Source organism: Lichenostomus cassidix, chromosome 7, assembly GCF_008360975.1.
Source record: "Lichenostomus cassidix isolate B80296 chromosome 7, HeHo_3.0, whole genome shotgun sequence".
Lineage (NCBI taxonomy): Eukaryota > Metazoa > Chordata > Aves > Passeriformes > Meliphagidae > Lichenostomus > Lichenostomus cassidix.
In genome coordinates, this window is record NC_139488.1 from 22,767,092 (window position 1) to 22,779,247 (window position 12,156).

The 12,156-nt window shown below is 62.2% G+C and overlaps 3 protein-coding genes across 3 annotated transcripts; 2 read left to right on the forward strand and 1 right to left on the reverse strand.

Annotated features, from left to right (window-relative positions):
- The first annotated feature begins 1 nt into the window (after position 1).
- On the forward strand, positions 2-6,197 carry TMBIM1 (transmembrane BAX inhibitor motif containing 1). Its single transcript, XM_085066807.1, has 12 exons — positions 2-337; positions 3,314-3,558; positions 3,662-3,744; positions 3,816-3,880; positions 4,014-4,067; positions 4,191-4,241; positions 4,403-4,442; positions 4,575-4,612; positions 4,836-4,923; positions 5,033-5,128; positions 5,389-5,442; positions 5,540-6,197. Exons 2-12 carry the CDS (start codon positions 3,342-3,344, stop codon positions 5,681-5,683), a joined length of 930 nt encoding a protein of 309 aa, XP_084922933.1. The 5' UTR covers positions 2-337; positions 3,314-3,341; the 3' UTR covers positions 5,684-6,197.
- Positions 6,198-6,437: 240 nt separating this feature from the next.
- Positions 6,438-7,728, reverse strand: LOC146434790 (uncharacterized). Its single transcript, XM_085066809.1, has 3 exons — positions 7,576-7,728; positions 6,953-7,154; positions 6,438-6,764 (listed from the first exon to the last, which is right to left on the reverse strand). Exons 1-3 carry the CDS (start codon positions 7,601-7,603, stop codon positions 6,605-6,607), a joined length of 390 nt encoding a protein of 129 aa, XP_084922935.1. The 5' UTR covers positions 7,604-7,728; the 3' UTR covers positions 6,438-6,604.
- Positions 7,729-7,828: 100 nt separating this feature from the next.
- On the forward strand, positions 7,829-12,004 carry AAMP (angio associated migratory cell protein). Its single transcript, XM_085066805.1, has 11 exons — positions 7,829-7,965; positions 8,284-8,436; positions 8,846-8,965; positions 9,109-9,248; positions 9,345-9,489; positions 9,631-9,714; positions 9,978-10,093; positions 10,395-10,498; positions 10,953-11,043; positions 11,316-11,470; positions 11,732-12,004. Exons 1-11 carry the CDS (start codon positions 7,878-7,880, stop codon positions 11,805-11,807), a joined length of 1,272 nt encoding a protein of 423 aa, XP_084922931.1. The 5' UTR covers positions 7,829-7,877; the 3' UTR covers positions 11,808-12,004.
- Positions 12,005-12,156: the final 152 nt, after the last annotated feature.

The window sequence follows — 12,156 nt, forward strand, 5'->3', positions numbered from 1 at the left end:
TGAGAGGTGGGGATTCCCCCCCCGCCGCTGAGAGGGTGTCCCCCCGCTGACGTCACTGCGTGAAGAAGGGGGTCCTTGGGTGACGTCAGAGTGGGCGGCAAGAAGGTCCCGGGGGAACGGGAGAGAGCCAGCGGGGTCCGTCCCGGGGAGCAACAGGCGGGGAAGCGCACGCACCCCGCTCCCGGTCATCGGCCGGCCCGGGTGCAGGGCGCGAAGCCGCCGCAGGGGGGCGCGGAGGGGCGGTGGCTGCCCCCGTCCCGTCCGCCCGCCCCGTCCGCCCTGTCCCGACTCGTCCCGTCTGGTCGCGGCCGCAGCCCGGCGGAGCAGCGCGCAACAGGTAGGGCGGCCGGTCCCGCTCCGCGCCCCTAGCCGTTCCCGAGTCCTGCCGGAGGCCCCCGGCGGTCCCCGTCCTTCTCTCGACTCCCTTTCGCCGGGTTCGCCCCTCCACCCCCCTGACCCTGCGCACTCCGGTGCCACAGCTGGCAAGGGGCTGTCCCAGCGCTCTCCCGAGCGTCCCCGGGGACCGGGCGAGGGTGGGCGGCTGGTTACTAAACAGCGGGGACACGCTGCGAGCCCCCGCTCCCCCGTCACCGGAGTCGGTGGGGGCACGTCGGGTTGAGGTCCGCGGCGGGAGGAGGGGGAACGGAGCGCGGTCCCGCGAGCAGGAACGCGGGGGGACAGCACTCCCCCGGGCGGGGTCCCACTGTGGCGCTGGTGCTGTTTTCCGGACTCCACGCGATGGCGTGGCGGGGAATCGGGGTGTGGTGCGGGGTGGCTCTTGGGGGAGCAGCGACACTTGTGCTGTGGTGGGTGTCCCCACGGACCCCGTGGGGTGTCTCGGCAGGGGTGTGCGCGGGTTTGTGCCCGGCAAGGTGTGATCCAGTGGGGACCAGCACTGGGTGGTGTGGGGTTGCCGGGGCTGGAGCACAGGAAGACACCTCTGTCCCGTGTCTCTTCCCCGCGGAAGGGAGCTTGCAGAGGGTCGAGGATGTCGGGGTGGTGATGCTGAACCCCAGCCAACTTGTGTCGTGTGTGAGCGATGTGTGGCAGCGGGGACATCCGGGTGGGCTGTACTAACCCGCTCGTGAGGGCTGAGCTGGGCTGGGCTGGGCCAGGACAGGTTGTGCTCTGCTGTGTTGGTTTGTGCTGTACCGAGCCGTGCTGTGCTGCACGAGGCATCTGTCCCCTGTTTTACTGTACCAGGCTGTGCCATGCCATGCCAGGCTGTGCCACTCTGTGCTGTGCCATACAAGGCTGTGCTGTACCAGCCCCTGCTGTATTGGTGGGAGCTTCCAGGCTCTTCAAGAGTCAGCTGCTTTCTCATACAGCCTCTGTGTGGAGGGCCCTGTCCCCCACCCCGAACCATGATCCCCTGCTAAGGTGGTTCTTGTTGCCCCAGAGAACCTGTGGAGCTGGTGGCAGGGCTCAAGCCTGGCAGGAATGCCAGGGCGGATGGTGGGGACACAACCCTGTGCTACCCATGGCGCTGTGAAAGGGATGATGGTTGCCTGTGCCCCATGTCCCCGCCACATGTGCCTTATCTGTGCTGAGTCACGGTGTCAGCGCAGAGTAGCACCCTGTCCCCAGGGACTGCGTGTTGTGCCGAGGCCACTGAGCCAGTCCCGGCTGGCCATCTACCATCTAACTGGTGACCTCTGTTTCGGGACCGAGCAGTGCCATGGACCGAGGAAGGTTCAGAGTGCTGCCTGCTTCCCTGGGTGTGGCAGCCACAGGGACCCGTCAGGCTGGTTCCTTCCCTGTGCCCAAGGCTACCCCACCGGGGTGGGAACAGGAGGGGCTGGAGCAGTCGCAAGGTGCTGGTCATGGGCACAGGGTAGGACCCTGCTGATCATCCTATGCCGGCCAGATACACCCCGCTATCTCCAGACACCTGGGTTCCCTCCTAGGGACTACAGTCCCCTATAACTTGAGTGCCAGTCACAGAGGCTTTTCTGGGGTCAAGGTCCTATTTTGGGCCCTTCCCTGACCCCACAGATGAGGCGGTACCAGGGGGCATCATGTGGTTTCTGGGAAACCAGTGTGGAGAAATTGAACTTCCATCCGTGTGGTCGCTGCCACGCCGGTTATTTATTTTTGGCGCTGTCGTCATCGCGATGACGAAGGGCAGTGCAACTGTGGCAGCTCTGCCGTAGCTGGGACAGTTGGATGGCAGGAGGGATGGAGGGAAAGACACGGAACTGCTCCCCCCAGCCCAGCATGCATGACCGGCATGGGTGTGCCCCAGGCATCGCTGCCTGTCCAGCCTGGCTGTGGGAAGCACTGGCGTCACACACGAGGAAGTGTCTGATCCCCTCCCAGCCTGGTCCTGGTTAGGATCTGATCCTGGTTCCTTCCAGGGATGGTCCCAAGATCACATCACCACTGTAGGCAGCAGTGTTGTGGGGGGTCCTGGCACCTGTCTGGGGTCTGGGGTGCCACTGCTGAGGGGGTGGGAGGTGGGTAAAGGCCTGGAACTGTCTCCTGGAAGCTCTGTTGTTTTCCTGGCCTTGGAGATCCTGCTTTTCTTCTCCTCCTCCTGCTGGGGCCGAGCCCAGCTACTGGCCCTGAGCCCGGGCTGCCTGCGACAGCTGCCGAGGCTCTGTGAGGGGGCCTGGTGTGGCTGAGGCGGGGAGCTCAGCCCTGGGGGGTCCCAACTCCACTACGTGAGGAGTCCATTTTCTGTAGAGGTGACGTGGGTGTAACTTGTAACTCCCTGAGGAGATTCAGGGGTTCTGGAGCCCCTGTGTGACCCATGTAGCTGTTGGGTGGGGGACACCCCCAAATTGGGAAGGGGCAGTGGGGTTTGTGTGGCTCTGATGAGGATCAGACCCTGTGTTTCCCACGCAGGCAGTCGGCAGGGTGATGCCGTTTGTCCTCAGTGTGGTGCTACCAGGAGCCGCAGACCAGCCAGGGGTGCTGCTCCCTACTCCCTGGCAATGTCAGGGTGGGCTTCAAAGACCGGAGAGGTCAAATCCCTTCTGGAAAGGTCATGTCCCTGACGCAGCTTGAGTCAGTGTGTGGCTGCGCCCTGCCCACGGCTGACCACTGACGCAGGTGCCGGGGACTCAGGGCACAGGAATGCGGGTGTCCCCAGGGGACAGTGGGGACATCCCTTGTCTCTCATTGACCTCCTGGCATTGAGGCGAACTTGTTGTCACTAATTAGAAGCCACTATTAAAGTGGGAGGGGGAAGTTTTGTGGCTGCACAATCCCCTGTGTCCCTGCACCTGTGGCTCCACTCACCAACAACACGTCCTGCCTGGGCAGTGGGACCTCTGCTGAAGCCCCACATCTTGTCTTCTCTCCCTGCCAGGTGCCCGTGGGAGACGCAGGGAACCGGCATGTCGCAGCCCAGCGCACCACCCCCCTACAATGACAAGAACCCCCTCTACCCCCCGCCCCCAGGGGGTTATCCCCAGCCCCCCCACTATGCTGGGGGGTACCCACAGCCTGGGGGATACCCTGCAGGGGCAGGGTATGCGCAGCCAGGGGGATACCCAGCATCGGGGGGGTACCCTCATCCAGGGATGGCCATGCCCACCATGCCTATGCGGTTTGGTAAGTGGGGCACCTTGGTTTCTTTGGGGAGGGCAGTAGAAACAGGGGTGCTATGAGGGGCTGTGTGGCTGGCCCTGGTGCTGAGGGGTGTCCACCACCACAGGTGACGATGGCCTTGGGGATGGCTCCCCCTTCCAATCAGTCGACTGGGATGACAGGAAAGTCCGGCACACCTTCATCCGCAAGGTGAGTCCTAAGGGGTCAGGGGCACCTGTCAGGGTTAGGGTACCACATGCTTACCCTCCTGTCTCTTGCAGGTCTATGCCATCATCTCCCTGCAGCTCCTGGTGACGGTGGCAATCATTTCCGTGTTCACCTTTGTGTGAGTAGAGAGTTCCTCCTTACCCTTGTCCTGAAAAAGAGGGGAGCCTGACCCTGTATTGCTTGGGGGGGTGTTCAGAGGGAATAGTAGCTGCTGTCTCCTCTCCCTCATACTTGTCCCTCCTGTCCCACAGCGACCAGGTGAACTCCTTCGTCCGGAGGAATGTTGCCATCTACTATGCCTCATAGTGAGTAGGGGCTCTGCCGGCTCGTGGCCCCCCAGCTTGTGCCCACACATCTGCAGCCTCCCAGCCCAGGAGCTGCTCCTGGTGAGGGGTTGTGGGGCTGACACCTGCTGTCTCTCCTTGCAGTGCCGTGTTCCTGGTGACCTACCTGGTGCTGGCCTGCTGCCAGGGTCCCCGGTGAGTCTCTGGGACCCCCACGGTGGGGTGTGTGGATATGAGGAGGTGTCTCCAAAGCATCAAGATGGGTTCATGCCTGGAACTGCCCCTGGGTGATGTGAACGAGGGGAGCACAACATGGTTGCTGTCACTAACTCACCTCTCTCCTGTTTCATTCTCAGGAGACGCTTCCCCTGGAATATTATCCTGCTGAGCATCTTTGTGAGTGGGCTGGGACTGGCGAGGGGTCCTGGTGGTGCCCCATGGCACCCCAGCTCCCCAGGTGGTCTGGGAGGGATAGGAGGATTTGTGGGCAGGTGGGCAGCCCATTGAGCTCATTCTTTTCTCCCACAGACGCTGGCTATGGGGCTGATGACAGGCACGATTGCCAGGTAGGCCCTGGGGACCCTGTGATGACAGGATCTGGGGTCCTTCCTGTCCTCCACAATGCACCCAGCTCAAATGAGAGGTTGCCAAGAGCCAGGGGACACTCCTGTCCCTTTGGATCAGGGACTGCAGGGTTCCCGTCCAGGACTGGGGCTGTGGGTCACCAACACCCCTCTGACAGGGGGATGCTGATGTGTGAGATGACTGTGTTGTCCCCTCTGCCTGTAGCATGTACCAGACAAAAGCTGTCCTGATTGCCATGATCATCACTGCCATTGTGGCCATCGTTGTGACCATCTTCTGCTTCCAGACCAAGGCAAGGAGAGGGATGCACCCTGCCCTGCCCTCTGTGGGCCAGGTGGGAGGAGCTGGTCAGTGGGGCACCCTGGGCTCTCCTGTGACATATGTGTGCGTGTCCCCATCAGGTTGATTTTACATCGTGTCCAGGGCTATTCTGCGTGCTGGGCATCGTGGTCATGGTGACTGGGCTCATCACTGCCATCGTCCTCTCCTTCAAATACGTGAGTGGGGAGGACACGGGGGCTGTGGGTGTTCCCGGTTGGGTATCCCCAGGGCTGGTGCAGGTGGGGGGGTTTGGGTGGTCCCTTTGCTGGGAAGCAGGGTGTGGTGCCAGCCACGGAAGGCAGCTTGCCCGCAGGGAGAAGGTGCGTCAGCATCAGCAGCAGCTCCTTGGGAGTCGGCTGCGGGCAGGACCTGCCCTGCCTTGCCTGCTGCCTGCCAGCAGCCCAGCTCACCCTGTTCGTGTCCCCTTCCCCTGCAGGTCCCCTGGCTCCACATGCTGTACGCGGCCATTGGGGCCATCGCATTCACACTGGTGAGTTGACGGCTGGATTGGGCAGAGTGTATCGGGCAGGGACTGGGGAGGGAGCAATTTTCCCTTGGTCCTTGCCTGACACTCTCTGTTCCCACAGTTTCTTGCCTATGACACCCAACTTGTGCTGGGGAACAGGAAGAACACACTGAGCCCCGAGGAATACATCTATGGCGCCCTCACCATCTACACCGACATCATCTACATCTTCACCTTCATCCTGCAGATTGTGGGCCGGGATTAGCCCTGGGACCCCTCTTGTCCCTCTCCGGCTGCCCCTCACCCCTCCTCTGGTCTCCACAGGATAGTCTGCTTACTGTGACTCCTAATGCTTTGGCATTCCTACCTGTAGGCTGCTGAGGAAAGGACTTCCCTTGATCATCTCCCAACAAGCCTCTGAGGGCAGTGGGGGGGATTGAGTGCCAGCGTTTAGGCAGTTTAGCCTGGTTTTGGCACCTCTTACCAAGGCTGTGCCAATGGCGTTTGGTTGGCAGTGGAATGTCACAGCCCTGCCTGGGCACAGGGAGCTGGCAGCGGCTGCTGGAAACGTGTTGGAATTTTTTGGCTGAGAACAGTTGGTGTCATTCACTCTGTGCCTTAAATGTGGCTCTGGCCATGCCCCGTTCCCAAGCTGTGGCTGTGCCCAGTGTGGGTAGGGGGCAGCTGGGACCTCTGTGGCAGGGCTCACATTGCAGAGGCCCTGCAGCCACGGATGTGGGCAAAGTTGCACTTGCTAAATAAAACACTTCAGTTTTCCAGACGGTCCCAGTCTTACTGGTATGGCAACTCCCTCAAAAAACCTGTGGGCAGCCTCAGCGGGGGCTGCGGCCTGGTGCAGCACAAACACTGCTTTGGGACGGGAAAACCAAGGTCAAACTGCTCCTGGCCTGGCCTCCCCCCACCACCTTTGTGGGCAGAAGCCCAGCTGCAGAACAGCTGGGGTCCCCCCTGCTGAGGCAGGCAGAGCCTGGGGCTGGGCATTGAGGGAGCAACAACAGTGGCACTGAGCTGTTTCACTTTATTTGTCCCTGTTCACCTCCACGACCACTGCATGGTCTGGACAGGCAGGGCAGGTGCCAGTGTCGTGTTCCATGGGGCTGGTGTCCCCTCGGCCAGTCCCTCCAAGGTGCTGCAGTGACAGCCTGGGGATGGGGGGGCAGCTTGGCTATGACCCCTTGAGCACCCTGTTGTATCGCTCCGTCTCATACTCGCCCTGGTTGGCTTCCATCATCTTTCGGCGGATTTTGAGCTGCTCAAGGCGGTTTTTGTCCACTTGCCGTTTGACCAGGAGGAAGAGGATGATGCCAGAAGGCAATCCAATGGCCCTGCAGGACAGCCAGCAGTCAAGGAGATGGAGAGTTGGCAGGCAAACAAGGGCGCTGTGCCACTCTGGGGCTGCATAGACAGTGCCGTGCTCAGCGCTACAGCCCTCCAAGTCCCCGTTCCACCCCGGGTCCCACAGAGCAGCACAGCCGCCCAGTGCCAACCCTCTCCCACCACCCGAGCCACTCACCAGGCCACCCCCACCGGCTTCATCGGGTTCTTGCCCTTCTTGCGTGTGGGGATGTACTCCACCCCCTCGGGAAGCCCCCCGCTGCCAGGCTCCGGACTGGCCCGTTGTTCCGCCGGCCGGTGGCAGCTCTGCCCAAGGAACCGTGTGCCCCGGGGCTGTGGCCGCCACCAGGCCCTGGCGGGACCCGCTGCCAGCAGCAGTCCTACGGGGAGAGAGGTGTTAGGGAGGGGCAGCCACGGGGTGGAGTGTGGGGGCCCAGCCCGGGCTGCCTGAAGCGCCTGTCCCTGCCCTTACCCCTGCCCTTACCCCTGCCCTCACCCCTGCCCTCACCCCTGCCCTTATCCCCCTCCATCCCCATCCCGATCCCCATTCCCCTGCCATAGCCGCTGCCCTTCCGCCAGGGGGCGCTCGACGGCGGGGGCTTGACCCGTGTGGGGCGTGGCCAAGCACAGCGGGGGCGTGGCTCTAGGCCCTCTCCTCAGCGGGGCGGGGCGGGGCGGGGGTGCGTCTCGGGGAGCGTGTGCCGGAGGCCGCGGACCCATGCCGTGAGGGTGGTGGCGGGACGGTACCGCTCCCCCCGCCCCGCGGTTGCCCCGTGCACCCCCCCGCCCGCCAGCCGTTACCCCACAATCCGCCTCGCGCCGCCGCCATGGTGTCCGTATGTGGCGGCCCCGCTGCATGCTGGGAGCTGCAGTCCCGCCGCACGGGGACTGTTGGCGGGCAGCGCTGCACGGCCTCTCACAGAAAACTACATCTCCCATAGCACATCGCGCGGGGCGGGGCCGCCTGGCTCTGCTGGCGGAAAGGGAGGGGTCACCGCCCGGACTCGGGCCGTGGTTGGCTGGGATGGGCAGGCGGTGGGCGGGGATTGGCCGGGGCGGGGCGCGCGGCGGAAGCGGCGGAAGCGGCGGCGGGGTGGGTCGGCATGGAGCCCGGGGAGGGCCCGGGGCCGCTGGGCCTGCACGGCGACGAGGAGATCATCGAGGTGGTGGAGCTGGGCCCGCCCGGGCCGGGTGAGACGGGGTGTCCTGTGCCGCGCACCGGGCAGGGCTTGCGGGGACTCCGGCTTCCCCCCGGGGCACCGGGAGCGCTACGGCCCCACCCCAGTGCCAGGCCCGACCGGTGCATCCCCCCGGCCCGCGGCCTCTCCCCGCGTCGCGCCCCGTTCCCCTGCTGTTTCCCTGCTCCGTGTCCCGTGGCCGCGGCGGCACAGCGCATCCCCCCGCTGCCCCGTCCCGCAGGGAGCCCCGCTGCCCGCCGAGCCCGCAGCCGCCCCGAGAGGGCTGAGCCGGGCAGGCCGCGAGCCACGCGCTGACCTTCGCCCTCTGCAGATGACCTGGCCGAGGAAATGGAGGACGTGGACTTTGAGGATGAGGGGGCAGAAGAGGCCGATGCTGAGGCTTGGGACTCGGAGGATGACGAGGGGGTAGAGGACGGCATGGAGGCACAGGACGACAGTGAGGTCACATTCTCTCTCCACTCGGGTGAGTGCTGGGCACGGGCAGCAGCAGCTGGGATGCCCCTCGGGACCTGCTCTCACCTTGGCTTTCCCCAGAGTCCAGGGGTGTGGAGGGCCTTGCCAGGCTGCTGTCTCCCAGCCTTCCTGGGACAGCCATCAGAACTCAGAGCTGTCCTGGGCTTGTTTCTGCCTTATGCTCTGGCAGAGGAGCCCTTTGGGCCTCCCATCATGACAGCTGTCTCTAAGCTCAGCAGAAAGCCTGTGCTGCTCCTCCCCCATGTGAAGAATCGATTCCCACTGGGCTGGGTTGGGAGTTCAGCTTGCTGGCATCCCTCCCAGACCCAGCAGTGCATGGGGTTTGGATCCCCTGGGAATGTCAGGTGAGGCAGGTTTGGCACTTTTACCATGTAGCCTCTCTTTACTCTTTTGTGAAGCTTCTGTTTTCTGTGTGAGCCTTGACCCCAAGACCAACACGCTGGCAGTGACAGGCGGGGAGGACGACAAGGCCTTCGTGTGGCGTGTGAGTGATGGGGAGCTCCTGTTTGAGTGCTCAGGTGAGGTGCAGTGAACAGCTGTGTCTCCTCCCAGCTGGGTCTATCTGGACACATTTTTCCCCAGCTGATGCTGTGCTGGAGCTGTGCTCCTGACCATCTTCCATAGCTTGGCCTGAGCAGTCTCTGTCCCCGCATGTTTTTAGGACACAAGGACTCGGTCACCTGTGCTGGCTTCAGTCACGACTCTGTGTTCGTGGCCACGGGTGACATGTCTGGGCTTATCAAAGTGTGGCGGGTGGATGCCAAGGAGGAAGTGTGGTCCTTCGAGGTGGGGGACTTGGAGGTGAGTGGTGGAACCCCAGTTACCATGGGCAGCTCCCCAGCCAGCAAGTAGGGTGACAGCACTTCTGTGATGCTGCCTGTCCCTCTCTCTGCCCAGTGGATGGAGTGGCACCCTCAAGCCCATGTACTTCTGGCGGGCACAGCTGATGGCAACACATGGATGTGGAAGATCCCCAGCGGGGACTGCAAAACGTTTCAGGGTCCAGCATGCCCAGCCACATGTGGCAGGATCCTGCCTGATGGTGAGGCATGGGGCCACTCTCGAGTGGGGAATGTCTCTAGCTCTGGGCCATCTGCCCTCTTGCTTCTGCCAGTCTGTGCTGAGTGGGAGGTAGAGGGATGAGGTGGGCCCTGGTTCTATCTGCTGTCTCTGTCTCACCCAGGGAAGCGAGCAGTGGTGGGGTATGAGGACGGGACTATGCGCATCTGGGACCTAAAGCAGGGAACCTCGCTGCATGTCCTGAAAGGTAAAGAAGAGGTTTATCACCAAGGGTGCCCCTAACTGGGGAACACCTCCTTCTAGTGGGCTCTGACCTCTGCCTGGGTGGAGAGGAGGCATCCTCTGAGGGCAGAAGGGAGCCTGGCACTGGGCTTCCCTGTCCCCACCAGTTCCTTGCCAGGGTGCTGGCAGAGCTGGGCACGGTAGAGGTTGCAGGAGGGTGGGTTTTGAGGTCCCCTGGGCCTCTGTGGGGAGGACACATAAAGCTCATACCTGCTGCTCACTCCCCAGGCCAGGATGGCCATCAGGACCCCTTGACGTGTGTGGCCAGCAACCAGGACGGCAGTTTGATCATGACGGGCTCTGTGGACTGTCATGCCAAGCTGGTGAACTCCGCTACGGGCAAGGTGGGTCTGTGTGGGCAGGGAAGAGCCAGGAGCGCTGGGGACCCCCAAGCCCGGGGCCGGTGTGCGGCCACCAGCAGCCGGCAGGCGGCGCCCTCGCGCTGCGGGTGGAACCCGGGCTGGGTGGTTCCGCCCGGCTCCTGCAAGGAAGTTCCCTCTTGTTTGCTCCCGGGAGCTGAGGATTTGGGGCCGGGCCTTGTTCTTGTTGCACCCTTGTTGAGGGTGCAAACTAGGTAACTAGTAAGGAACTCTCTGTGCGTCTGGGTCTCCTTCCCTCGGGTATAGTCACTCTCCTTCTACCCAGGTGGTGTGCGTGTTCAAGATGGAGAGCGTGACCCCCAAGGCACCCATCAGTGAGGGTGAAGAGGCAGAGTCCAACTCGGTGGAGTCGCTGGGCTTCTGTAATGTGTGAGTGTTGGGACAGCCCCTCTTCAGTGCTAGATCTTACAGGCTCTGTCACACAGATCCATTTGCGTCCCTTGTGCTCAATCCTTCCCAGCTGGGCATGGAGGTCTCAGATCACTTAGGTGTGAGGCCAAGGAACACCAGCTGCTCAGTTCTCCCTGCAGTTGTTGGGATTCTGGGCTAGCCTGATAGACCACTGTTTGGCTGGGGTACTCTCTAGACATGGCTGTTTCCTTGCCAGGATGTTGTCATCTTCTTCACAAACCATGAGCTGGTTGCTTATTCGCTCTCTGACTGGGGTTCCTGATAGTGGTGTTTCATGGCTCCAGCCATCGTGTTGTCCCACATCTTAATACATTGCAGCTCTCAGCATAGGGTTTGCTTTGACCTGGATCCTTTATGTGTTTCCATCCCTGCTTCCCCGTGTTCCATGTAATGCCTATTCCCCTCTCTGCAGGATGCCACTGGCTGCTGTAGGCTACCTGGACGGCACGCTGGCTATTTACGACCTCTCAACACAGAGCCTGAGGCATAAGTGCCAACACGAGGTACTGCCTTATGCCCTCTTGCTAGACCTGCGAATTGTGCATTGGGCCTGTTGGAGATCTCCCTCAGAGCCTAGGGACCAGTTCCCAATTTGTGCTTTTCCCTTAGCCTTGGGCTTCCCCAAAGGCAGCCGAAGTCTCTGTACAGCAGATGTGTTTGACCCCGGGGTCTGGTTCTCCTGTGGGGATGGCAGACACCATGGGGGGTTGGCAGTACATAGGGGGAACCAAGACTCACTGGAGGTCCCCACTGTGGTGGTCTCCCCCTGCCCCAGTCAGGGATCGTGCAGCTGCTGTGGGAGGAGAGCTCGGCCGTGGTGTACACCTGCAGCCTGGACGGGGCCGTGCGGCTCTGGGACGCCCGCTCAGGGAAGATGATCAGCGAGTACCGAGGGCACTCTGCTGAAATCCTCGACTTCGCCGTCAACAAGTGAGTGGGCAATCCCTAGACCCATTCCCTGCTGGGTGGAAGGAGCAGGGATGGCAGGGGCCTCCAGCCTCGGGAGCTTGAATCACAAGTTGTCTCTTTGGGTGCCCTTGGGGTTTGGCCCCAAGGCAGGGGACAGATCCCAGTCCATGCTGAGACTTTAGGGTCTCAAGAGGGAGTTCAGTACTTCAGAGCTATGCCAGGGGTGATGGTCAGGGATACTGGAAGCCCCCAGCCCCACCTCTGAGCCCTTTCTCCCCACAGGGATGCCTCCATTGTGGTGACCACCTCTGGCGACCACCAAGCCAAAGTGTTCTGCGTCCAGCGCCCTGATCGCTAGAACTGTGTCAAGGGATGGTGTCCCGGCGCTGCCCCGCGCCTTGTGTACAGAGGGATGAGGGACATGGTTTCACCACCCTTCTCCAGTGCGTGCTTTGTAATTTTCCAGCCTGCCCTGCTTTGCCCTCACCCATCTAGGGGCCAAGCCGGGGGTTTTGTATGAAGATGTCTTTTAATTATATAAATTATTTCACTTAACTGGATGCCATCTACTCTGCTTGTTGGGGGAAGAGGACCTGGGGAGCTGTGCTCCTTCCTCAGGGATCTCCCCAGCACCCAACCATGGCCTGAGGATCAGTGGCAGAGACTCCCATCCTATCTCTCCCTGCTAGGGGGAATAAGGGGGTCAG